We start from the raw sequence: 25,524 nt of genomic DNA, 5'->3' as shown, positions 1-25,524 counted from the left end.
CGTTGAGGTTGTGACTGACGCCTCACTGCTAGGGTCCGGCGCTGTTCTGCTGCAAAACGGCCGCCCTATTGCCTTTTCGAGGAAGAAGTTCACAGGTCCGGAGACTCGCTACACCACGGGTGAGCAGGAGTTTCTGGCGGTTCTTCATGCGCTCAAGGAGTGGCGCTGTTACCTGGAGGGCCAACCGTTTACGGTAAAAACTGAGGGGGGGGGGCATTGCATTGCATTAGGGGGGGGTCCCAGGGGGACTGTTTGTTAGGTGATTGGCAGTCCCGAAATGGCCTGGATCAATATCTGGTTCTACTCAGTGTTAGCAGTATGTCTTGCTTCACGCAAATCCGTCGTCCCAAAGAGAGCTGGGATGAACGTGATGGCTGGTCTCCGTTCGGGCGCGGACAACGAGGACGACATATTTGAGTTTTTTCAGAATGCTAAAGGCCATGGTGATCTGTATGAGGTTGAACGCACGCATGCAGATGCTGATGCGGATATTGTTTGGAGGCTCAAAGCTCCACAAGGAAAGGCATTGACTGGCCAGCTAAAGTCTCACAACCCTTCCGGTGACACCGTCGGTGTGGTGTTTAGGACTACTAACGTATATAAGGCCTAATCGGCGGGCTTGCTGGGCTTGCATTATCCGACGACCTCTACGAGGAGATATTCGAGTCCGAGGAGGCTAGGTTGTTTTGGACTAGTTCAAACACGCGTAAAAGCGTATACGAGGACTTGATGAATCATTACGGTGATGGGGACGAGCGCTGTTATTTTTTATTCATTGTTACTTTTAAGCACAACATGGGATTCTTTATTATCGATCCCGCGGAGGTTGTTGAAAATTTCAAATTCACCATGGGCATCGGATCTAAACGACTCTTTATATATCAACTGAGCATGGCACGCAATTTGCGACTTCTGATACCAGGCAAGTTGGCTGGCAGTGGCACCATCACAGATGAGAACGTAAGATTGGTCCTGAATGATGGCATCTATTATTTTCAAACACTCGAGGAGGCTGACTCTGAAGTTTTCTACCCGCGTATGAAGCGTATAATGGAAGATGATGACTATGCCAACTTCTTGGCCAGACAGAAGCGCCTTAAAGATGCAGATGTGCCAGTGGTGACATGTGTGGATGCCGGAAAGAACAGGCATATTGAATCAACAAGCAGTATCTTCAAGTACTTGGAGAGTCTAGGCACCAAGTACAACTTTGACGTACTCCAAGTTAGGCATGACCCTCGTGTCTTTCATCATGCTGAGTTGACTCGGGCCAATGGTACTATGTTGCGTGTGTTCATATGCAGAGCTCAGAACACCAAAGCAACAAACAGCATTAGATTTAGTATTTTGACTCAACAAGGGCACAACTTCTATCCAACTGTAGCTGGAGCTGCGGACCTGTATATTGTGGACATCCCAGCTGATGTGGCTAACATGGTGCCTCAAGTGAAGACTATTGGCGCGAATCTGGCTGCCCTTATCACTGCTGATGACCTGGTTTCCCTGGGAGCCAGCACCACAGCTGGACACAAGGGCAAAAGCATGTACTTTATTGATACTGCATCCTTGCATGTTGATGGTGTTGTAAACGGCCCACGTGGAGGCAAGCGCTTAGCTACTTCCTACATTAAAAGTTGGCAAGGGGCAAATTTGGATACTATCTGGTCAATCATGGAGCCTCTGTTCCAAGTTGACTCATCTGGTGCAGGGCCGTCAAGGGTGGGGCAATCAGGCATGCAGGTTGAGCAGGAGGAGGAGGGAGAGGAGGAGGAGGGGGAGGGTGGATTTGAGGAGGAGGGTGGGTTTGAGGAGGAGGAGGAGGAGGAGGAGGGTGGGTTTGAGGAGGAGGAGGCTGGGCTTGAGGAGGAGGAGGAGGAGGGGGAGCTGGAGGAGGAGGGGCAGCAGGTAAGGGTGAGCAGTGACTACACACGAAGGGCACGCCAGTTGTTGGAGAGGCTGGCGAACGTGGGGTCTGGCATGTAAGGACACTGAATTGTCGCCCTTAACATTTCTGGATGGTGTACCGACACTGCAGAATCGTCGACAAGCCCGCTGGATGGAGTATCTTGCGCGCTTTAACTACACCTGGGAGTACCTGAAGGGGACCTTGAACGTTGCTGACGCCCTGAGTCGCCACCCCCTTCTGCAGGGTATCTGGTTACACATGGTCACGCGTGGACAAGCGCGAAAGGCTTCTGGGCTGGGCACGCGCAGACGCAAGCCGAAGACCGCCAAGCCTACACCGTCGCCTGCTGTACCGGCTCCGGCCGCGCCTGGCAAGAAGACGGCCGCTGGGGCTAAGCGCGCTACCGCTACTGTTCCCGCGCCTGCTCCTCCTGTCAAGACGCGTCGCCTGGTGAGTCCGCCGGCCTGGGCTGCTGCACCCCCGGTAGCGACTGGTGACCCCGTGACCGCCCCGGCTGATCCCCCTGAGGTGTCTGTATCTTTCGGGGACCGGATTCGCGCTACCTATGCCTCTGATCCGTGGTTCTCTATCGAGGCCAACACACGCGACCTGGCGTGTGACGGTGGGCTATGGTATCGCCTTGTCAATGGCGCGCATGTGATAGTTGTCCCTGCTGATGATAACTTGCGCCGTGACATCATTTCTGCGTGCCACTCTGGCATGTCGGCACTAAGCGCACTCTCGACATTGTGTCGCGCTCGTTCTGGTGGCGTGGCCTGTCTGTTGCGGTTGATTCCTTTGTTCGCGCCTGTGACCTGTGTCTGCACAACAAGTCTGTCTCCGGTAAGACCGCTGGTACGCTGCACTCTCTGCCCATTCCTCATGCGCCTTGGGAGTCTGTTTCCCTTGATTTCGTATGTGCGCTCCCCAAAACTGAAGGGGGATACGACACATGCTGTGTTATGGTTGACCGGCTAACGAAAATGGTGCATCTTGTCCCTACGCGAGGCACACCTGACTCCCCCACAACAGCTCGCCTCTTCTTCGACAACGTCGTGCGTCTACACGGTGTGCCCAAGTCTCTGGTGTCCGACCGTGGTCCGCAATTTACAAGTAAGTTTTGGGGATCTCTGTGCACGCTTGTGGGCATGCGGAGCAACCTGTCTACCGCATACCATCCCCAGACTGATGGGCAAACTGAGCGCATCAACCGGGTGTTGGGAGATATGCTGCGCAACTTTACTGTGGGCAGCCCTAACACTTGGGACTTGTACCTGACTGCTGCGGAGTTTGCGATCAACAATGCTGTGAACCGCTCCACTGGCTTTTCCCCGTTCTTCCTGAACTACGGATACCACCCGGCAACCCCGGTGTGGCGTGAGCTTGACGTGTCTGCCCCCGCTGCCCGTGAGTTTGCTAAATCTTACGTGCATAGGATGGCTGAGGCGCGCGCCTGCCTGGAGGCGGCTCAGAGCCGTGCTGCGAATTACTACAATCGCAACAAGAAAGACGTCACGTACCGGCCTGGCGACTTGGTCCTGCTCAACACCAAGAATCTGCGCGCTCGGGCTAAGGGACCGCGCAAGCTGCTACCGCGCTGGATTGGGCCTTTTACTGTGGTACGTCCGGTTAGTAGTGGGGCTGCTGTTCAGCTTGCACTGCCGGCGTCGCTGAAGAACATCCATCACACGTTCCACGTGTCCATGGTGCGCAAGTACACGGGCACGGCAGGTGGGCGTGCTGGGCCTGAGTCTGATGATGGGCCTGGACCTGTTGCATGGATTGACGACCAACCCCTATGGACAGTAGGGCGCATCCTGGACTTCCGCCGTCGCGCTGTGGCGTTAGGTAACAATCGCCGGCGATTGGTTAAGGAGTACTTGGTCAAATGGAAGGGCTACTCCTCTAAGCATAACAGCTGGGAGCCTGAGTCTAACTTTACCCCTGATATGGCTGCTGACCTGCAGAGCGCTCGCGAGCGGGCGACTCGCACCATCGAGGATTGACCGAGGACGCTCAATCCTGAAGGGGGATAGTTGTAGTGCCACTGTGTCCTCAACATCGGGTTTCTGTAACTGTATACGAGTCTTCCGACAAGCTGGCACCTGCGCTGGCGTCGGACATGGTAGGGTCGGGTGAAGCCTCCGGCGGCTTCACCGACTACTTACACGGCCTTGCCTTCCAAACCCGGTAGTTCTCACTACCTCCATACACACGGTGCTTCGGCACTACACGGGCAAAGCACGTACGGCGGCTCTGCACCAGGGTTCGCTGCATCGGGCCAGACGCCCTGCACCTCTGGGACGGCTGTGGTAACCGCCAATGGCGAGATGAGCACCAGCTTCGCTGTCACTGCCGCAGTGCCGCTGTTGTAAAGCAGCAGCTGCTGCTGCACTGCTCCCTGCGCCTGCGCGAGCGCCTGTGCGGCGTACTGCCCACCTAGGTCGTAATCATGCATGCGTTGCTGTGCTGCAGCCAGCCGCTCGTGCGTCCACTCCTGTGTGCTGCGCACTACTGCCGCCGCCGCTGTACGCCCAACCGCTGGCCATGCATTGGCGCGCGGGATCTGGGCAACCACGGTGGTCGCCTCTGTAGTCAGACCGCCACCCAGGCCGCCGTGCACAACGCGCTGCAGCAGCCCTGCCCGTTCCGTCTCCGATAGCGCACAACCCTGCCAGAGCTCCGCTGCGGGCGCTGCGCTACGCCTAACATCGGGTTCCTCATCATCCTGCGGCTCTGCCTCCAGGTCGTCCATGCCCTCCACCGGCACGCCCTCCAACAGTGCCTCCTCCGCCGCATCCTCAGCGGTGCCCTCCGCCCCCGCCTGCAGCTGCCGCCGCTCCTCCGCCCGCATTCGCACGCGCGCAAGCCCATCCACGTGATCGAGCATACGGCACGCGATGCGCACATGCAGCGACTGGCCGTCCGCCGGCTGTGCAAAGCACCGCTGATAAGCTGCCCATGCGCCGTTGCTGAGATCGAGCATGTCGTCACAGCTGTAGGCGGCGAAGTTCGCGAGCGCAAACACTGCATAGCGCTCCAGCACCTGCGGATCGTCCACGCCGTCCGCAGGCCGCACAACGGGGTCACACACCGGCTGCGGCACGTACGGCCGCAGCCGGCGCCGCCACACGCATTTACTGTACTCTGGGTGCGCGGGATGCAGGCGCAGATGGTGCCCTTGCGCTCCATCTGGCCCGGCCGAGTGCTGCGGGGTGGTGGGCACACATACAGTTCTTTGCTGCTGGGCCCTGCCGAAGTGGTGCTGCAAGACATTATAACACATGCGAACCTACGGACTGAACACTCCTGCACCCCATAACTCCAGGCGTGCAAGCTGCCGCGCACGCAACCTCGTACCTTATAAAACAACATGGCCATCATCATAGGAGACAGCTCGCGCAGCGCCTCACCGCGGTACAGGTAGTCTTTCAGCTAGCTTGATGACCGGTAACGAGCAGGTGCGACGGCGGGCTGCTCTTGCTGCTGTACGCTTCCGCTGGGCCCGGGATCTGGGACATCGCTAGCGATTGTGCTGGCGGCCGGAAGCTGGCCTTCCCCTCTCGGACTCCCGCCCGCTCCAACGCTGGCCATTGTACGCACGAGCCGCAGCTGGGTGTCTCTGGGCCTGAGCTCCGGGTCCGCGCGCTTCAGCTGCGACTGCACATGCTGCGAGAACATCCTGTAATCGATGGCCCTGAACTGGTGGCTTTCGTGCGCGTCGGTGCCCCGCATCAGCAGCAGCGCCGCTGCTGGAGCGGAGAAGGTCTGCTGGGCTGTTAACAGGTTGATGGCGTGCGCAAGGTTGAACATCCCCTCCCGTTGCACCGCAGCCGCGCCGACAGGCCGCGCAGGTGCGCAGCGCGGCCACAGTCGCGGACTGCTGTGCGCGCGCCGTCACCTCCGCCGTGAACTGCGCCTGTGCCAGCGTGCTGCTCTCGCCTGCAGCTGACATACCTGCAGTAGGAGGCTGGGGCGCCCAGGCAGAGGCGCTGGCGTCCGCAAAGGCTGCGAAGGGATGCCGTAGCTGATCCAGCACGTCCTGGATCGGCAGGTGCTCGCTCTCAATCCCGGCCTGCTGCTCTGGCGTCATGAGGTGCATGCGCCGCCGCAGCATGGTGGCTGCGGCTATAAGGGCCCTGCTGCCCTGCACTGCTTCAGACTTGGTGGCATACTTCAGGGCATAGTCCGCTGCGTCCGCGGCAAGCTGCTCAAGGCTGGGCAGCTGCGGCCGCCGCTCCCACACAGGGTCCGTGCGCGGAATGCCCTCGTGCCGCTGATCCCATAGCTCGCGCGTGCGCAGCCAGCGCCCCACGTCACACGCAAACGTGACGGTGTGATTGCAAGGCACTGCCAGCAGCAGGGCCACCATATGCGAGACCATGTAGCGGCCATACCGCTTGAGGTGCACGCACACCGACTGCTCGTGCAGGTACGTGGTGAGCCAGTGCAGCATCCGAGGCAGCCGCATGCGGCAGTTGCTGTCCGTGGCATGCTTGCTGTGTGACGTGGTGCACGTGCCGTCGCGATGGGCGTGCAGCAGCGTCTCCAGGACCGCGTGCGCAGCAAATAACCCGAGCCGCTCCGCCTCAGTCAAACTGCTGCATTGTAGAGGCGGCCGACAAGACACGGCTGCGTCTTCCATGGCCCCCCTGGCCTTCACCTCCACCAGCACCTCCCTGAGAACGTCCCGCTGCAGCTCCGTCAAGCGCTCGCTGCCAGCCGCCTCAGCCACCTCCTGCAGCTGCTCGGTGCTGAGCTTCTGAGCGTGGACCGGTCGCTCGCCGCCGCTGAACAGCAGCGGTGAGGCAAACCACTGCGTCTGCACGGACTCCAGGAAGTCCAGCACGTCGGGACAACTCCGCGGGTCCGCTAGCGCCTTTCGCAGGCGTGCTGGCTGCAGCCCGGGCTGCCAGATACAGCCGTGCACGTGCAGCTCTCCGCGCTGATTCATTTCGAACTTGAAGAAGAAGGCGTCAACGCGCCCGAACAGGCAGTTGCTACGTTGCTGCACATCTGATCCTGCTGGCCACCCGAGGAACACGTCGCAGAACGCGTCCATGAACGCCTCAAAGGACTCGGCACACGCGAGCGGGTGCCCGGCCACCAGGTCCCACCGCTCCGCGGCCATGGGCCGATGCTGCGGCGCGCCTGTCCGCACGTCGAAGGTGTACGGACGCCCCATCAGCGTGAACGTGGCATCTGAGTGCACCGATGCGGGGTTGAGCGTCACAGTGGCGCTGGGTGGGCCGTACGCAGCCCACAGCCCGTACGCGCGGCTGCGCAGCGCTGCATAGGAGCCAGGCGAGCCCACCACATGGGCGCCCGTGATGCGCGCTCCACGCACGAGCTGCTCCACTTCCGGTGGTGATCCGTGCAGCCGCTAGGCCTGCTCCGTCCGTGATAGGCCTGCTGCAAGCACGTCCGCTGCCTCCACCAGCGTGTCCGGCCCCATGTCGCCGAGGCTCATGATGAGCTGCGGGTCCAGCTTGAAGCGCACCGCCACCTGCTGGTTGACCGTGTGCCGCTGCCACGCGTCAAACATGTCCAGAATGAAGTGTGGTGCCTGGGCGCTGGAGTCTTCGGTGCCGTCCGGCGCTGGTGGGTACCATCGCTGCAGCTGCAGCTGGATCCAGCTGAGCATCTGCATGCCGGTCGGGCATGCGCCCGTGCCGTTAGGAAACCGATTCACGTGCACGCGCAGCGGCCACTCCGGCTGATAGTCCGACTGCGGGGCCTGCTCCGTGCATGACGCGAGTGGCCATCCGTCCAGCAGCAGCTGCAGGGCACGCTCGTCGGCGCAGGCGTCCTGAAACACCGCGCGCAACGCCGGCGAATCTGCTGGCGTTGGCGGCAAGTCAACGTCGTCTATGCCCTGCATGTGTGTCACGTTCTGGCCGCAGCTGCTGAATGCTGCCGCCACCTCCGCCCCTGCCGCCGCCGCTGCTGGTGCTGCTGCGCCTGCACGCTGTGCGGCTTCTGCAGGCAGTGCTGGAAGAGACTGCGGCCGTTGCGCACCGTGCTCCCGTTGCACAGGCGACAGTGCCTGCGGCTCGTGCACCACGAACAAGCTGCCTGGCGGCAGCGGTGCGCCCGCTGGCGGGCGTGACAGCGGGCGCGTGCTGCCACTCGCATTCGCCTGCACGCAAAGCATCCACCATGCGTATACACAGGGCCTCACGTCAGCACTGCACGCCTGGCGCCACAGCAACGCCACCCAACCCGCACAATCCCGCCGTATACACTTCATGTGCCTGGCAACCCACTGCCATGCAAATCCGCTCGATGCAGTGTTGCTTGACGAGAAGCACTCCACCGCCTCACCTCAGCTGTGAGCGCTCGTTCGTGGTCCGTTAACACCTGCACATGCACACACGCGCATACTTGAAGCCTGGCGAAGCCGCCCTACTTGTAGCCGCCTTTCCACGCATGCGGCCCCCTCTGCTATTCTGGTGCTGCCCATGTCCACACCGTTCCACCCCTGACTCAATCCTCTCCCCGCCGGCCGCGGGGACCTCCTACTCCTGCCACACCCAACGCCCACCCCGCCAGGCGCCTCGACCGCACCGCGCTCATCGCCTCGCTAGGCTGCCGCGCACCTGCTCGTAATTACAATGCTGCGTTTGCAGCTGCACCTGCATCTGCGTCACCGCCTCCTTGGTTGGCGCGCCGCCGTGGTGGCGAAGCAGCTTTGTAGCAGCAGCCTTGAAGTTGTGGGCCAGAAGCAACTGCCGCACCGCCACGCTCGCGTCGCGATCCAGCCCACACAGCAGCCGCTGCATGTGCGCGGCAGACAGCAACCTGGGCCGCTTCCGGCTCGGCCGTGCAAGCGACTGCTGTACAATGATGGCCTCGCTGTCCGAGCCGCTGCTGCTGTCGCTGTTGACGGCCGCCGGCATTGCTGTACTCGCCCCTCTAGCTGCAGCTTCCTCTGCAGTACCGTACCGCGCGCGCGCATACCCCTCCTGTTCCGCCCGCAAAGTCCGCAGCAGCGCCGATGCCTCGCCTTGGGTTTGCGTGCAGACGGCGCGCCGCGCGAGAGCATCCGCTACCGCTGTTGGCGGCTGCCGCTCCCACTCCTGCACGGCCGCCTCGTCCAGGCGCGCGCTGGGATACAGAGCTGCCAAGTGCCGCGCCCAGGCCGCGACGACTTTGCCCCGCACCATCAGCGCGGGCACGCGGCGCGCCAACGCCTCCAGCTGCTGGTACGTCTGTGCCGGGCTCACAAACACCACTGTGATGCACTCAGGCACGCGCGCCAGGCTGCACGGGAACACCGCTGCCAGCTGCTGCGGCTCCGGCGCCTTGAACGCAATCACGTGCGCGCGCATCTCCCAATGCCCCGGCCCGCCGCCCGCCGCTGGCGGCCGACACACCATCAGGTTACGGAGCGGCCGCCACACTGCCACCAGCCGCTCCTCCATCACCGTGAGCTGCGGTAGGTGGCTGGGCCGCAACCCATTGTCAACGCACGCGTACGACAGTGGGGGCAGATGCCCATGCTGGTGCGCCCGCATGCAATCGACACACACACGCAGCTGGTGATCGCCGTCTGCGGCCAGCTGCACTGTGCCCGCCGCAGGATGCGCCTGCAGCCGATACACCGCGCGCATCACGCGCTCCGTAATCTCTGTACGCCGGGCAAAGCATCAATTACATGCACGTCAGCGTGATTTGGTGCTCGTCACGGTACACGTGCACAACGCCAGGCACCTGCTAGCCACCACGCGCCGGTGCGTTCCTGCTTGTATTCCCATTCCCACCATCACTGCAGTGCGTCCGAGTGGGCCCCTGCCCTAATCGCCTCCGCACTCACCTGTCATTGACGCAGCGCCCGTGGAACCCGCCAGCAACGCTACAGCTTCGGCCGATGTCGGCGGAGCCCACAGCGTGTTGCCATCCCGCGGCGCCTCTGCTGTGCCCGGCAGCATCACGCTAAGCTGCTCGTCGAGCCACTCCCGCAATCCCGAGACACGATGCCAATGAACATCGCGCTGACGCCGGCGGCGACCGCATACGCAACACGGCTGCGTCGGCAACTCCGCGGCCATCTGCTGGCGCATCGCCTGTGCTGCAGCGGCATCGTCACACAAGCGTGACGTTGCGATGTCAGGCACGCCACCAGCGGCGGTCTGCGCGCCGCCTGTGCCGACGGCCGCTCCTGCAGCCCCGGCGGTGTCTCCTGCGACCCTGGCTGCAGCGCGCGTAGCACTGATGCAATCTGTTAGCGTGTGCCATTGCCGCTCCTGCCACGCCTCTGCTGCCGGCTGCTTCTCCGCGTCGGAGGCCAGCCCCATCATCTCCGCAACACGCTGCAAGCCAAGCTGCACCTCCCACGGCATGGCTGCTCCGCCCACACCGGCAGCTGCTGCCACCGCATCGGGGTTTGGCACGCCTGCTAGCGCGAGCTCGATCTCGTCCGCGTGGTGATGCAGCCACGTCTCCATCCCATGCACTGAGCTGCTGCGCAGCTTCTCCGGCAGCTGCTGCTGCAGCGCCTCGGCAAGCTGCTTCAACTCACCCGGCAGCAGCATGTTCATCTCTTTGCGGTGCAAGATGCTGGCTAGATCCCGGTGCTGCCGCAGCACGCCCACGATGCCAGCAATGACATCTGTGACATAACGCCCCTGCGGCTGCCCCTCCCGTGCCGCTGGTACCGGTGGCGCAGGCTGCTCGGGCCTGGTGAACGTGCAAGTCTGTGCAGCAGCATGAGCACGGCTACCCTCATCCAGCCCTTGCCCCATCATCGACTTGAACGCCTCCGCCTGCGCGCGCTGCCGGACCGTGCGCGGCTGCTGCGGTACGCCGGCCAGCCTAGCCCCCGGCGCTGCTGTCACTTTGTGCTGGGCTGCTGAAGGCGCCCCAGCTGCGCCCGAATAGCGGCTCACCGCTGCACCTGCTGACCCAGGCCCGGTCCCGGCAGCAGGCGACGCTCCTACAGCTGAGGTGCCTGGCGCTCCACCCGCACTCGCCTGTACGCTGCCTGCTACCGACCCGGCCGCCGCTGCTCGCGCAGCCTGCTGCTTTGCAGTGCGTGCAGCGAACATGCGATGCGTAATACCTGCCACCGCCACCGCCGCTCGAATTGTCGCCGCACGCTCGCGGAGTACGGCCTCCACTACTGCTGGCGAGGCAGTACTCTGATGCGCAAGCACTTGCACAAGCGGCTCCCACTGCCCAGCTTCCATGCGCGCGCATGCACCCGCGTCCCTGCGCGCGAGCTTCTCCACAGCGTCGCACACGCGCCGCACTTCCGCCTCTGTGAACCCGACGCCGCCATACAGCACGCTGGTCACAAACACTGTGCTGCCTGGCAAAATGCCCTGCGCCGCGAAGCTGCGATGCAAGCGCACGCGCCGGCTACGCCACAGCAGTCGCAGGAGAACCGGCGGCACGCCTTCGTTTGCCGCAGTCAATAGCAGCAGCACAGCCGCTGGGTCGCATGGCAGCACGCTGACAATGCCCGTCTTGCCGCCCACCACACGCGCTGGCTGTACACGCGAATGGAAATGCGCCCACCACTGTCCCGTCCTGCAAGCATATGCCAGCGCCTCCACTGCTGCCACAGCGACGCCAGCGCCCGCCACAGCGGCTGCCAATGCCCCGCCGTCATCAAACCCCATCCCGCCCATGCCCAAGCAGCTGCGCTGCTCACTCCGCTGCGCGTTGCTGCCGTGCGCAGCAGCAGCAGCAGCACCGTTGCCACGCGTGCTGCCGCACAGCCTAACAACGCGCACAAGCTCCCCAGCAGCAGCAGAGGGGCCGCCTGCAGCACCAGCAGCGCCTGCGCTCCAAATGCCCCTCGCTCCTGCCGGGTGTCCTTCCGCGCACCTGCATGTACACGCAGTTGGCATGCATCCGCATCACTCCCTCTGGCAACCACAGCTCCCTGTAAACGCCACTACTGGCGCCCCGCGCGTAACTGTCTCATCCGCTTTGCGCACCCAACTACCCATGCCGCCGACGATGCTACTCCACCGCAACAACACACCTGGCGCCCACCCACCCCCACCCTGCGCTCACCATGCTGCCAAGTCATGTATGCCAAATGACCACACCGCTCCACCGCGAAGAAATGGCGCCACCCTCGGAGGCCATGAGACCACCGAAGCTCTCCACTCGCTTCGCCGCCGGAGACCGGCAGACCGTCCAAGCGCAAAGCACGCCACTGAGCCTGCCCGGCGCCCATCCAGCCGCTCGCCAACAGCACAGCCGCCGCGGCTGCCGCTGCCATGAGTACGCTAAGCGCGACGATGACGACAGCATCGCGCAGCCTGACAGGCCGCGCCCTGCGCAACAGCCACACCCGGATAAATTGAAAGCACAATTCTGCTCGGCGCCCCAAACCTCCGCTCCATGGCATGCCATGCTTACCATCGCCATGATTGCGCACGCTTGCTTGCCTCCAAGCGCGCTGCACGTCGCAGTTCCTCGTAGTTGCCTCGAAGCGACATTGCTAAGCTTCACGCTATGCTACCGTGCGTGTGCCCTAGCACTCCCATAGTCCACGTATATATTTCCTACATCGACGAGCGGCTCGCATTTCCCGCGGGGTGACGCGCCCGATGGGTCGAACGCAAATCCGCGATCCACCGTGCCGTGCGGCTCGTTCTAGTGCCTTATGCTGTCCACCCTACATGCATACGTGAATATGCATGAGCGCATAATAGCCTGGCCAAATTCAAGCTACACACGCGAGGCCCATCTTATCCCGCATGTCCGCTTCCATGGCTATTTACAGTTTCATTGCACAACTTGCTACGTGGAATACCTGCTCGCCAGCGCCCCTTCCTGCCCTGCACGTGCATGGCGAAGCCACCGTCCAATGCGCAACAAGGACCTGAACCTTGTCTCGGCGCTTTCGGCCGCTCCCATTCGCGCGCTTGCACACTGGCGCCGCTGCAACGCTTAGGCATACATCTTTTCCGCGCCCAGCACGCGCTCGTGCAGCCCATTCTCACGCGACCTGCACTCCAACACCCCCACTTCCGGTACTGCTCCGCACACCCACGCCCGCGGCGCCTGCAAACATGCAGCTGTTCCTGCTGCTGCTAGCGGCGCTTGCCACTCTCGTGAGCACGCGCAACGCCCACGCTGACGGGTAAGCGCCTACCGCCGCTGTCGCGCAACCCGCCGCTGTTTGCAGCATGACGGTGCTTACGTTTCCTCCGTTGCCGCTTGCAGGTCCTGCCCGCCCGCTGCGCTGGTCCCCTACGCCCATCCTGCTACCAGGTACGCACAGCTTCATGGTCTCAGGTCGTCCCGCCGGCAATACGCGAGCACCCCTGTACACGACTTGAGCACAACGCTGCTGCCTGTTCACCTCTCACTTATCACGCTCCGCACCCCAACAGCACCCCGGGCGCATCGGCGCCCACGCCCACCCCCGTTCACGGCATGTAAGTTCCCCAGTGGCCACCAACATGCCCAGCCCGTACGTCACAGATGTCGCTGTCCTTACCGCGCTTCCCCTCATGCATTCACCTGCGCACCCACACCCACTCCACTCCGACGCAGCTGGGCGGCCACTGCATCCACCCACCCCAGCTTCACCGCCCACACGTGGTGAGCCAGTGTGCAGTTGTGCGTGTTAGCTCCACACGCAACCGCATCAAGCATGCCAACCTCTCATGCGCTACCACGCTGCCACCCCCAGCTCGTGTTAGCACTAAATACTCCACCCTTCCCTTCCTCCGTGCAAGGTCCGCGCTGGCACCCACTCCCGCCTACTACACCATTTCCACGAACAGGTATGCACACTGCGCCAGCTCGCTGCCCCTGTCATACCCCCCACGCTTTCAGCGCTGGCCCTTGGATTCTGTCCACGATGTCGCCGCGCCTGCACGCAGGTGCACTTCACCGGACTGCATCAACGCCACCGTCCCCACCAGCATCAATGACAGGCGAGTTGCCCTGACCTCAACACGCCCGCCCATCAAGCCCACGCGTCCGTGTTTCCGCGCTTGTCTTGCACCTCCGGTTATCCTACTGTGCCCTCGCTGCTGCTACGCCTATGCTCCTCTCGCACGCCAACCAACCTAGCCTCCCTGCGCGTCCCTGCCCATGCTTCACGCCCACCTCCACAGCACCGCGCTCGTCAAGCCCACGTACGCTGCGTACACCAACATCATCACCATGACGGGACGCGGCAAGCCTGGCGGTGAGTCGTTCCTATAGCTGCCAGGAGCAAGACATCACACAGCCGCGTGCTTTCCTTGTGTGTGTGTGTGTGTGTATGTGTGTGTGTGTGTGTGTGTGTGTGTTGCTCTGACAGCCGCGCTGCAGCACCTCTTCTTGCCGGTATCCATTCTGACTTCTGCTGCGTTCATCCCTGCATACAGGCTCGGCCACGCCTGTGGCCCCTACCTCCAGCACGCCACCCAGCAAGCCCACCGGGATGTCGCTTGCAGCTGCGCTCGAGAAGCGCATGCAGTCCACATCTCAGCGCTCTACCCGTGTCACCCACGCCCACCTGCCCAGCACTGCGGGCGAGCACAGCCTTTCAGGATGGGTGGTCACCGTGCTGGCCGGCGCCGCCAACGCCGCGCACCCTGCAATTCACGCCGTGGGCGTCCAGTCTGACCGAGTCCATATCTTAGGTGATGACGGCACCATCCGCGCTGTGAGCGACAGGTGCAACGTTGTGCTCAACGTCATCAGCGTCGTCATGGGTAAGTGCTCGGGCCCGCAGCTGCACCTCCAGGGCCTTTAGTGCTTATCGTCCTGCAGAGCTGGCACGCCTACCATGCACGTATCTCTTATCCAGCCCTCCCTCCTGCCCAATTCATTATCCCATACCAACTTAGCCACCTCACTGCCGGCTACCTGCCTTGCCCACAGCAGACAACTCGCGCCGCTACCACGTGCCTCACCACATCACGATTACGAACCTCCATGGTGGAGTGAATCAACAATTCAACCCCGCAGTCGGCGCGAATCTGGCAACCTCACCTCGTTCGGTGGTGGTGCTGACTGCACCTCCCAACACGGTAAACGCTGCCCGCAGGCTATTGGTGGGCACCAAGTACCACAGCACCTACCTTGCACCTGCCACTGCTTGTGTCATGCACTCCGCCTGCATACGGTACTTAGGGTCCTCAGCGTCTATTGACAAGTATCCATTTCCGCGCCTTCCACGTACGCCTCTGCAGGTGCCCTCGCTTCGTGTGCCCATCAACTTCCTGACACCCCTCCATGCCGTGTTCAACGAGAACCTCATCGTCATCCCTCCCCGTCTTCCTGCTGCCGCCGCTGACCCTGCGCTGCCTGCCATTGCTGAGGATGCTGGTGCCGCCGGTGCCACTGCTGGTGCCGCCGCTGCTGCTGACGCTGCGCCCGCCACCATCGCTGGCGCTATGCTGCAGCCGCCAGCAGGAGATGACGATGGTGACTTACAGCTCGAGGACGTCCCAATCTTCTACGCAGGCCTCCTCAACGCCCTGGTGCGCCGCCCCTCTGTCACGGTCCAGGTGAGCCTACGCAGCTCTGCTCCACAACAACCTCTTAGTCGTACTCCACCTCCATACCATTGTATCTGCACTCCCCAGCCTCCCTCGCTTTGCACGGTGTCCATACATACCACTGCCACCCCGCTTCTCCACTGGCCCCTCCCCACTCGTCCGTGCCTCAGATCGTCCTCTCGCTCCGCACACCCACTTCGCGCCGCGCCATCCTGAACAAGCTGCGCGAGCCCACCGCTGGCCGCCGTGCTCTGTTCCTGATGGCCGCGCAAAACCGCGGCGAGGAGATAACCGCGACAATGGAGACCGGCATCATGGGCGTCACGCCCGACACTCCGCTCCTGATCCACATCCTAGTCGAGCTCCTGGTGCATGACCAAAACATGCTCACGCTCAACTCCAACATCGACCAGGCCGCCTTCACCAGCCACGCGCCGGTGTATGGTGCCTTCATGCCAGTCGTGCTCGAGTAAGTGCGCAAGCCGTCTTCCTATATGGGTTGGGCTACGTACCTGCCAACCTCGGCCCCGCAACACCCAACCAGTTTGCTCACCACACTGCGCTTTATCCAAAACTGCCTGCCTGCAGCAACAACAACCTCATCGGCTACCTGCTGTCGGCCGCGCTGGCTGCATACGATGGCACCCTGGTGCGTTCCCTGGACTCCGCTCATGCCATCCACCACCCGCCACTCCACCTGACCATGCGTGCCTCTCGCATCTCCTGCGTGCACTCCACCTGACCATGCGTGCCTCTCGCATCTCCCCGCACCTTGAAGGTGACCATGCCGCCTGATGTGGCGCGCGTCATCTACGGAGCGCAGCTGGACGCCGTACTCGCTTGGGCCGCGCAGTCCGCTGGCTACGAGCCGCAGCACGCCCGGATCGGCCGTTGGACTATCGCGGGCGCCACCGTGCAGGCGCAGCTGCCGTAATGCCGATTACTCCTCCACGACTGATTACGCCTCCACCCCTGCTTAGAACCAACCTGCATTCCTCGCTTTCATGCGCAGCATGTGTGCACGGAGGCGTTTGTGAACTGCTTGGTAGTGCGCGCAAATGCGCTATCGAGAAGCTGTGGCTGTTGCGTAGATGTATCTTCTGCGCGGCTGCTTGACATTTCCTAGTCTCAGTGCTCACAGTCTGGCGCCGTTCTGCTTATGGTACCACGACAAACACATTGATGTTGCACGTTGCCAACGTTGCGACTTCTGCACACCTTCATTGTATACAACCGCTCATCTCACGCCATTGCACTCGCTGCACTCGCTGCCTCCTGTCCATTCCAGCACCTCATGCACTGCGCCTCATGCGCCTCAATGCAGCACCCCACTACCTTTGCAAGCTTTCGCCAGCACGACACCCCGCGCATCTTCACCACAACAAGCAGCTACCCCTACTTCTATTTCCGCTGCAGCCCGGCCCCAACCGCAACCCTACACTGCTACCTGACTACAGCCACGCTGTCTTGTTACATTGCCCTTAGCGCACCCACACGCCCTCACAGAAAAACCGGTTCCCCAACGCATGCCCCTGCCCACAGCTCTACCCCCCAATCCAGTTCATCACCCACCCACTCCATGCACTTGCTTGGCGCAAATGGCACAGTCCTTTTAACATGCAAATGCGAACACCTGTACGGCCACTCGCTGTCTCACGTGCATGGCCCAACTCCCACTGCAACACACCAACTCCGCAGCAACGTTCGCTACTACCAGCGTTCGCTACTACTACCCACCCGCTCCTCCTGCTACAGGTCTCAGGACTTGCCCTTGAAGTCCTGCCATACCAGGCACTTCACAATGTCCCGGTGCCACTTCAACCCTCGCACAGCAAACGCTAAATGCTCGCCCTCGGGCAGCGCCTCGCCGTCCAGCGCGCTCTTCAGGAGCTCGTCCCGCTGCTTCTGGATTTCATCCCGCCGCGCCTTCCGATCCGCCGCTGTACGTGCAGCCAACACGCGCTTCATGCCCTGCACCTGCAGCTCCTCCATCTTTTTCTTTCCGCCAGATGCCTTGATCAGCCGCGCCACACGCTCCATGGCCGGCACGCGCAGGAAATGCGAGTAGCCATACCGCCGCGCTTCGCCAGTGGACTCCAGCACGGGCGCCGTCCCATGCGTGACCATGCCAGCGGCCAGCACCACGATCGTCATGTCGGTCGGCAGCACCTGCAGACAACAGCGCCCGTATGACTTGCATGTCCGCACCGCGAGCTCACTATACGCGCACCTCGCCGGCACACACAAAACCACACCCGCCCGCACAGATGCACCACCTGGCCATTTACCTTGATGGAGGCGCCAGGCATCAAGAAATGCCCGCCGTCCAGGCTGCCGGCACCGTTGTGGCGCCACAGCATGATGCTGTACGGCCCTGCGTGTCAATTCCCACGCGAAGAAATTCACACTCATTAGCAGCACGCGGATCGCAGATAGCAGACCAGCACCACCACCTTGCCTCACAGTACGCCCACCCTCCCAGATCTACACAAGCAAGCTCGCACGCACACCCACTCACCCATCCACCGCCCGCCCCCCCCCCCCCCCGCAAACACACACAAGTACACAGGCACCGCTTCCCTGATACCCACCCCTGCGCACCAGCCTCACCGTCCGTTGTGTCGAAGTGCAACGACACCGCGCAGTTCTTGGTCATGCTCACGAGGTTAGTTGCCGTGTCGCCGTACATCGCCTGGCGCCCCCAGGCAGACAAGAACTCGTCCCTGCGCGCAGACCCAGAGCGTGCAGCACCACACATCAGTGCTAGGTACGCGACGCCCCACACAACCATCCTGCACGTACTGCCCTTGCATGCAGCCCGCGGCTACGCGGCGCCCTCACCTGTACTTCGTCAGGTACGGCGCAACCTGCACCGCCGCCTCCCACACCGCCGTACACATCTCCTCCAGCGCCTCCTCGATGCCGAATGGATAATGCTCCGCCTCGCACTCGTAGATGATCTGGTTGACGTACCTGCACAGCAACGTATCAGGCAATCTCGGCCCCACCGCACATCCATGCCTCTCCTCCATGCCCGCGCCACCCTTGCCGCCCGCATGCAACACCCCCGTGGTGCTCTTGCCTGCAGATGATGTGTCCCACGCGAGCAGGCGACGCCAGCCCCGCCATCCAGAAGTTGCCGTCGTAGTGCTTGTCGATGTGAGCCCAGGCGTCGCCATTGTGGACCTCTTGACACGTGCGCGCCACCTTGTTGCGCAGAGCGCGCCTCGCCTCGCCCGACACCTGCAGGCAAGCGCGACAGCAGCATGGTGAACACGCACACCGCCATACAACCGACAACATGCAACAAAATGCACCTGCCCTACAGAGACGAGCGGCGCGCGTTGCAGCCCACCATCTGCTGTGCGCCGCACGGCACAGACCAGCACGTCCTGCCCGGTGACATCCAGCAGGCCGAACGGGCACTCCGCGAACCACTGCTGGTACCACGAGGTTTTGTCGCCGCCGGTGCTAAGCCCCTGCTGGCGCCGCACCAGCTTCTGGCCTTCGCCTTGCAGCGCCACCCCCGCTATGCGTGCCCACCCTTGCAGGGCCTCCAGCGCGAGCGCATCCGCAGCGGCAAGGTCAATGTCGAACACCCGAACCTGCTGCTCCGGCAGCGCGGCCCAGCCCATGCCCATCAGGATGTCACGGATGGCACCCGCCTGCATCACCTCCACGAGGTGCGCGCTGGGCGGCTTGGGCGGCGCGAGGGCGTACTTGAGGTGCGTGACGATGCCGTTGGCGTCGAGCTTCACGCCGAGCGCGTCCAGATCCGGGCGCAGCTTGCACCACTGCCCCTCCCTGCAACCATGCGGGTATCCAAACATGTGCACAGCGTCAGCAGAGTGCCTTGCAGCAGTTGGCATGCACCGTCCCTGCCTGCCCTGCCCACAGCCACACATACAAGCAAACCCACCCGATGCTGCTGGCCACGCCTTGCACAAGCAGCTCCTGCGCAGCTTCCACTGACGCAGCACTCTCCTCGCGCCTCCATGCACAGAACACACAATTGCTGGCACAATGGTCAGTGTGAATCACCCATGCAAGGCGCCCACCCATCCCCACGCCTACACCCCACTCCCCAGGATGCGAGCCCCACACAACGGGAGCAACGCAGAGCCTGCCGCTGCAAACAATGACTACGTCCCCCGCACCGGGGGAGTCATGCCACTGCTGCAACAGATCTTGCGCATGCACCTCCCTCCACTTCCCACAAGCACCTACTCCCGGGCAACTACCCCCCTGCCAACGCTGCACTACCCAGGATACGGGCCCCACACAACGGGGGCGACGCAGAGCCTGGTGCTGCCGACGACAGCATCGGCAGCCACGCCTGCCGCAAGCGGCCGGCGCTTCGCCTGAGTCCCCCGCACCGGGGGAGTCATGCCACACGCGCAGCACACCTGTCCGATCTCAGTACGCTGGTGCCCTGCCCTTGCTGTGCTGAGAAATCCCGCTGGGCTGCACACAACAGGGCCGCGCACACCTACTGCACCTCCTCAGCTCAGCGGCGACCAGTGTACGCTTGAACGTCTCCACCCAAGTCTTGGCGATACAGAAGTTCTTGTTGCGCAGCGCTTGCCTGTACATACACAACACGTGCGCAAATGCCCGCTCAAAACAGCGCCCCACAAAGCACCCCTGTGCGGTCCTATGTACCTCGCGCCCGCTGCGAGCTCCTATACGCCTCACCCGCTTGCCTGGCCCCGATTCCGCCTACCCCCCTCCCCCTACCCCCACCCTAACCCCGCACGCACACGCGCACACCAACACACGCGGTCCCACTTCATCAAACACACCTTGTCAGCTGGCCGGGTGTCGCCGTAGGCGTCGGCGCGGCTGCCGCATGGCTGTGCGGGCTATGCAAAACGAGCCAGGCCTTGGCGGTAGCATCCTTGGCAACCCACTCCATACGAGCGTTGCAGGCCGGAGTCTCGCACGCGTACACCTTGCGAAGCTTGGTCTGCCCCGGGATCGGAACAAAGGCGTACCGCGCGCGCAGATGCGCCATCGTGCGCGCGATCACGCTCGTGCTCCCGACCACCAGCCGGCCCTGATACGGCGGCAGCAGCATGTTGGCGCCCAGCAGTGCGTCGGCCTTGGCGCGCTCCGATCTGCATTTGCAGTGGCGAGCGCAGCACATTCCCACGCAATCACTTAAACGCCTTCCAGCGTTGCCGCTCCGCCTTTGCCATGCACCCATCCACATCCCTGCTGTCAGCACCCGCAAAAAAGCCACTGCTCAGCTTCATCGCGCGCCCGAGCGCTGAGCCGCCAGGCTTATCCGATTCCCGGCGCTGTTACCTACCGCTGCGCTTCAGCCGCCTCGCCTGCCTCCACAGACATCGGCCCGAACGGGACGATCAGCACATCATTCGCGTCCTGCCGCGGCTTCTTGCGCGCGCTCTCCAAATCGGCCTCGCACCGAACCCGACTCATCCCTCATATAAATAAACCACAAGGCTTCCAAATCTATATAATGAAACCACGAGGTCTATATAATTAAACCATCCGGCAAGCTTTGCGACCGGCAATCCGCGAGTCGCCCATCATCTCGATCACACTCACGCCTACGCTGAACACAAAGGCTGACACCAAATATAACAGTACGTATCCAACATCACGCCCGCTATCCAGCGCCTTCAAATCCCGCACTCTAGTTGCACGCGTCTCAACTTTAGCACCGACATGGCCCCGGACTGGCAGAACCTGCCCGCCGACCTTTGGCTCCATATCGCAACCTTCCTTAACACCGCTGATGGGGCCACTGCGCTCCGGCGCACCTCGCGCTTCCTGCGCAACACCCTTTCCGCGCCTCAGCACCGTCGCGTGTTCCTCGCCGGCCCGCACACGTACACTGGATACTTGCGGCCTCGGCGGCTTGACACGCACGTGCCACCACCGGGCTGGCCCGGCCGCGCATTCCAGGAGAGCTTCGCCACCGCAGCCGCCTGGGCCCACCTGTCCCTGCCGCAACGACGCCGGCTCGCATGCCTCGCAGCGGCATCAGGGCACGCAGCCAGCGCCACTGCAGCAATCCAGTACAGCGGCGTCGCAATGAACACAGAGACACTGGCGTCCGCAGCGCAGGCTGGCTTGCTGCACCTCTGCCAACAGCTCATCAGCCACGGCTGCGCGCTCACCTGCTCAGCATTCGTGGCCGCCGGCAGCGCCGGACACCTTGATGTCCTCACGCTCCTCTTCGATACGGTAGCACACGCAGACCCTCAAGACTGGCAAGAGCTGTACAACAGCACGCAACAGGGCGCTTGCATCGGCGGCCACAGCAGTGTACTGGACTTCCTTAACGCCCGATTCGCACAGCACGACGCCTGGCACACCCTTCCAGCAAGCAGCATCAAGGCGGCGGCCGCACGCGGACACACAACCCTAGTTGAGCGCGCCCTGCAGCATGCCCCGCCGTACAGCTGGTACGGCGCGTACTGGCGAGCCAAAATCATGGACGGCATCGCAGCAGGCTGCTCCACCCAGTTCCTGCACCACGTGCTCACCACCTACATTCCTGAGTGGCCGCACAGCTTGCCGCTGCCACTGCCTGCGGACCCAGCAGCAGAACCGCCCGCGGTGGACGCGCCGGCAGCACAACAGCCACCTGCCTTCCCAGCCGTGGCTCCGCCAGCAGCGCCTGCGCCGCCACCACAACAGCCAGCCATTCAAGAAGCCTTGCCGCAGCCACCAGCACCTCAGCCGCCCGATCCCTCAGTCGTGCTGCGCGTCTGCCGCAGCATCACACTCGCGGCGTCTCAACTGCCTGTGCCCAACACAGACAGCATCCAGCTGCTGCTGCTGCGCGCACCGCAAGGCTGGCAGGCTGTCGCAACAGACCTCCTGACCTCTGACACGTTCCTGCACGACCCGAACCTCAGAAACATTCCCGCGGTCCTAGCAACGCTGGCCGCAGCCGGCGTGGCTGTGCCGCAGGAGCTACGCAACCGCCTGCTTCTACAGCATGGCACCCCCGACAAAGCCGCAGACACAGTCCTCCGCATGGGCGAAATGGCCGCGCGCCACTGCAACGCAGGCTGTACGCTCTTCTCCTCGACCCGCGACGAAGGCGTCATCCTGCTTAGAGACAACCGCCCACGAGCAGAAGCATTCCTACGCCGCGGTTTCAGCATAACAGCGCACGACTTGCACGTGGTTGCACAGACCTCCTCCTGGGACACAGTTGCCATGGTGGCTGCAGCCGTACCGCCTGCCCATCCGCAGGACACCTGGGCATACAACTCGGCTTTCACCTCCGCGGCCCGCAATGGCGCGCCCCTGCCCATCCTGCAGCTCCTCCATGACCGTGGCGCTCGCATCGACCTTGACGCCATCGCCATGGGCGGCAGCGAACACGCTATGCAATGGGCATACGACCTACTCCTACAGCAGGTGCGGGCACGCGTCCGGGTGCGGCAGGGGCTCGCACGGCAGCAGCGTCGTGCCTAGGAGTCTAGGTGTCCGGCGTACCTCCCGCCCTCTACCTGCCGCATCCAAAACCTGCCGCATCCATCCCTTCCACTGCACGCCCACACCTCCACTCCAACCCGCCATCCCCCACCCTACGCAGGGGCACCAACAAGTGCAGTCTGCCGGTGCATGGACCGGTGCCATTCTCCTGGGCCCACCTGACGCTCCCTCCAGTTTCTCCAGTGCCGTGAATTTCGCACTCTGGGCCTGCAACCTGCCAACCCTGCGCGTCCTGCGCGCCACGCCTGACGGCATGGCCGTTGCAGCATTCAACGTTCTCCAGCCAACCACTCCCACCGCGCCCGGCAACGCACTTGCACCCACTCCTGGTCCTCCCACCATCACCAACACGTCTGACGTGGCGTGGAGCGTGTACGGCCACGGATTCGAAGTCGTGCACCTGTGGGAAGCCTGGCACGCGCCCGTTTCCGTAGATAAATGGCGGCACCTGCATGCTGCTGTCCTGCACATGATGCACTCTCGCCATGGCGCACCACCCGACATGATCAACGTGCTCCCGTATCAGCTTGCGTGGGTACTAGCGCACGTGCCCTAAACGATGCTAGCTCTGCTTGCATCTGCACCACGACTTGCAACAAGGGAGACGTACGCCTCACACATCAATGACGGCTGTTGAGCACAGATCATCACAAGCGCTGAGGTGGTATAGCTGTTGTTGTTGCACTGTTGCGTGTGTTCACAGTCTGCCTCACGGATGGGCACCACCATAGAAGCACTAATGATGTTGGGGGCGGTCGTTACGTTTGCCTTGACCGAGCGCTAGAATTGATGGCATATCGTAAGAAGGCTCAAAGGGCTGTATCTATGCGTGTTGAGTGTTGACGGCGGGAGACAGGGATTCCCCTGGCGGGAGAGCGAGGTTGGGTCGGCGGGACGCAGCAAGGAGTGGGCGTATCATGTCGGTGTCCACATCGTACGGATCAGGGTGAGAAGCGGCGGCAACCTGTTTTGTCAACTAAACGAAGCCATTTTAAGGAATTCAGCCCCTGCCTCCGTAAAATACGAGCGCTGTTGAATTGCAGCCCAGCATGAACAGCCCGTTAATCACTTATGTTGGTGATGGCGCTGGTCAACACTCGTTGCTTAATTTGCACCAATCAATGCCTGTACGGCTGACACACCTTTCCAAGCCTTGACAACCCAGAACCCAGAATCCTCCGACCCGCCCTGCAGCACCTCAGCACACGTTACATCCGTGCAGCCAGCAGCACGTTCCACCAACACCCTGCCCATCACTGCAACCCATTTCAGGTCGCCACAGCTGACCCTGTACCCCTATGCCGGGATTAGTGATTCGAGACAACCGCGGCATCAAAACGCAAGACTGGAGAAATCCCAGACACACACACACGAACACACACATACGGCGCCTTATATACACACACACACACACACACACACACACACACACACACACACACACACACACACACACACACACACACACACACACACACACACACACACACACACACACACGCAGCCCTTCCACGAAGATCTTGGCTGCAGTACAAATGCAGCAAACCTCGTCGCCGGCCTGCGTCCTCCCTATCCCGACACCTTCACCGTACGTGCCGCGCGGCAACGCACACCTCCATCACAGCCCCCACCCCCACCCCCTCCCCCGCCTCGCGTCCAGAGGAGGAGGGTGTGCACAATCAGGCCCCCGGCCTAGCTGGTTAGCGATTTGACTCGTCCTTACGGCAGAAGGGACCCGGGTACGAATCCGGATAAAAGCCCAATTATGCAAAAGGCGAAAGATTGGTGCGAAACCGATTGGTGATCCCACGAACGATAGGTAATTGCCCTTAGTGGCAATTGCGGGCTTATGCCCGCTGCAACCTAGAAAGGTCGTGGTGCAGAAGTCCGATTTAGTGGCGAGGTCCAAGGTTCAAGACAAGGCTCAAGATCCAAGGCTCGAGGAGGAGCGCCATGGCTCCTCGGTTTGCACGAACTGGCAGTGCTCCACTACTATAACGCGGCGTTTCCCTAGCTCGATATGCTAGGTGTGCAGGCTTGGATGTAGTGGACTTTGAAGAGCGGCCTAGGACTTGGAGGTTGTAGTTTCGGAGGTTGTGACTCTTTCGTGGTGAGGGGGGCGGGCCCTCTCGCCCTAGTCACCTTGCCCCGTTAATCCATGCCAGGCCCTATGGGCCGGCGTTGTAATTATTATTATTATTATTCCTCCTATATCATAAGAAGAATAATAATAGAAACCGGACTTAGTCGCGCGGGCGATCCTCCGAGGGTGTGGGGGAGGGCCGGGGCCCCGGGCGTGAGGGACCCAGCTTTGTTGCGAGGAGCGTCGCGCGTGCTCGCGACGTCGCTGGGGCCGCATACGGGAGTGCGCTCCGTGGCGTTTATGTCGGAGCCGCGGCCATTTGCTGTCCGGGCAGCCGCGAGGGACCCAGTTGTGTAAATACAGCGCACAGAATTCGGCCCCCCACTTAAGAACGCCGCGTCGCCGCGTTGAGTATCGGGTTTGCGCGAGCACCGGTGTGTGGCCGCGTGGCCCCATAAAAGGGACCCAGAATTATGAATAGCAATTAATAGGCAGCATGCGCCTCAGGCACCGGCAAGGTGGCGCTGCGAGGTCGGTCGGCAACGTCCAACTACGGGCCGGTCGTGTCCCCAGCCCAGTACCATTCCTCCTATAGC

At 62.3% G+C, this 25,524-nt stretch overlaps 5 protein-coding genes across 5 annotated transcripts; 3 read left to right on the top strand and 2 right to left on the bottom strand.

The window, feature by feature from the left end:
- The first annotated feature begins 296 nt into the window (after positions 1–296).
- Positions 297–1,995, top strand: CHLRE_21g752097v5 (uncharacterized protein). Its single transcript, XM_043072881.1, has one exon. The coding sequence runs from the start codon at positions 362–364 to the stop codon at positions 608–610; it is 249 nt and encodes an 82-aa protein (XP_042914172.1). The 5' UTR covers positions 297–361; the 3' UTR covers positions 611–1,995.
- A 2,063-nt stretch (positions 1,996–4,058) lies between these two features.
- Positions 4,059–11,016, bottom strand: CHLRE_21g752047v5 (uncharacterized protein). Its single transcript, XM_043072880.1, has 7 exons — positions 9,723–11,016; positions 8,542–9,536; positions 8,231–8,266; positions 7,316–8,045; positions 5,750–7,195; positions 5,510–5,682; positions 4,059–5,114 (listed from the first exon to the last, which is right to left on the bottom strand). The coding sequence occupies exons 1-7, from the start codon at positions 10,951–10,953 to the stop codon at positions 4,107–4,109; spliced, it is 5,619 nt and encodes a 1,872-aa protein (XP_042914171.1). The 5' UTR covers positions 10,954–11,016; the 3' UTR covers positions 4,059–4,106.
- A 3,490-nt stretch (positions 11,017–14,506) lies between these two features.
- On the top strand, positions 14,507–16,502 carry CHLRE_21g751997v5 (uncharacterized protein). Its single transcript, XM_043072879.1, has 6 exons — positions 14,507–14,577; positions 14,747–14,919; positions 15,058–15,375; positions 15,537–15,835; positions 15,955–16,015; positions 16,145–16,502. Exons 1-6 carry the CDS (start codon positions 14,574–14,576, stop codon positions 16,298–16,300), a joined length of 1,011 nt encoding a protein of 336 aa, XP_042914170.1. The 5' UTR covers positions 14,507–14,573; the 3' UTR covers positions 16,301–16,502.
- A 12-nt stretch (positions 16,503–16,514) lies between these two features.
- Positions 16,515–20,856, bottom strand: CHLRE_21g751947v5 (uncharacterized protein). Its single transcript, XM_043072878.1, has 8 exons — positions 20,678–20,856; positions 20,169–20,483; positions 18,684–19,170; positions 18,449–18,609; positions 18,208–18,339; positions 17,977–18,089; positions 17,655–17,740; positions 16,515–17,535 (listed from the first exon to the last, which is right to left on the bottom strand). Exons 1-8 carry the CDS (start codon positions 20,806–20,808, stop codon positions 17,125–17,127), a joined length of 1,836 nt encoding a protein of 611 aa, XP_042914169.1. The 5' UTR covers positions 20,809–20,856; the 3' UTR covers positions 16,515–17,124.
- Positions 20,857–20,966: 110 nt separating this feature from the next.
- On the top strand, positions 20,967–25,044 carry CHLRE_21g751897v5 (uncharacterized protein). Its single transcript, XM_043072877.1, has 3 exons — positions 20,967–22,767; positions 22,946–23,791; positions 24,506–25,044. Exons 1-2 carry the CDS (start codon positions 21,058–21,060, stop codon positions 23,399–23,401), a joined length of 2,166 nt encoding a protein of 721 aa, XP_042914168.1. The 5' UTR covers positions 20,967–21,057; the 3' UTR covers positions 23,402–23,791; positions 24,506–25,044.
- Positions 25,045–25,524: the final 480 nt, after the last annotated feature.

Source organism: Chlamydomonas reinhardtii, assembly GCF_000002595.2.
Source record: "Chlamydomonas reinhardtii strain CC-503 cw92 mt+ unplaced genomic scaffold scaffold_21, whole genome shotgun sequence".
NCBI classification, from domain to species: Eukaryota; Viridiplantae; Chlorophyta; class Chlorophyceae; order Chlamydomonadales; family Chlamydomonadaceae; genus Chlamydomonas; species Chlamydomonas reinhardtii.
Note: the sequence above shows the minus strand (reverse complement) of the source record. Positions and strands in the feature narration are given on the sequence as shown.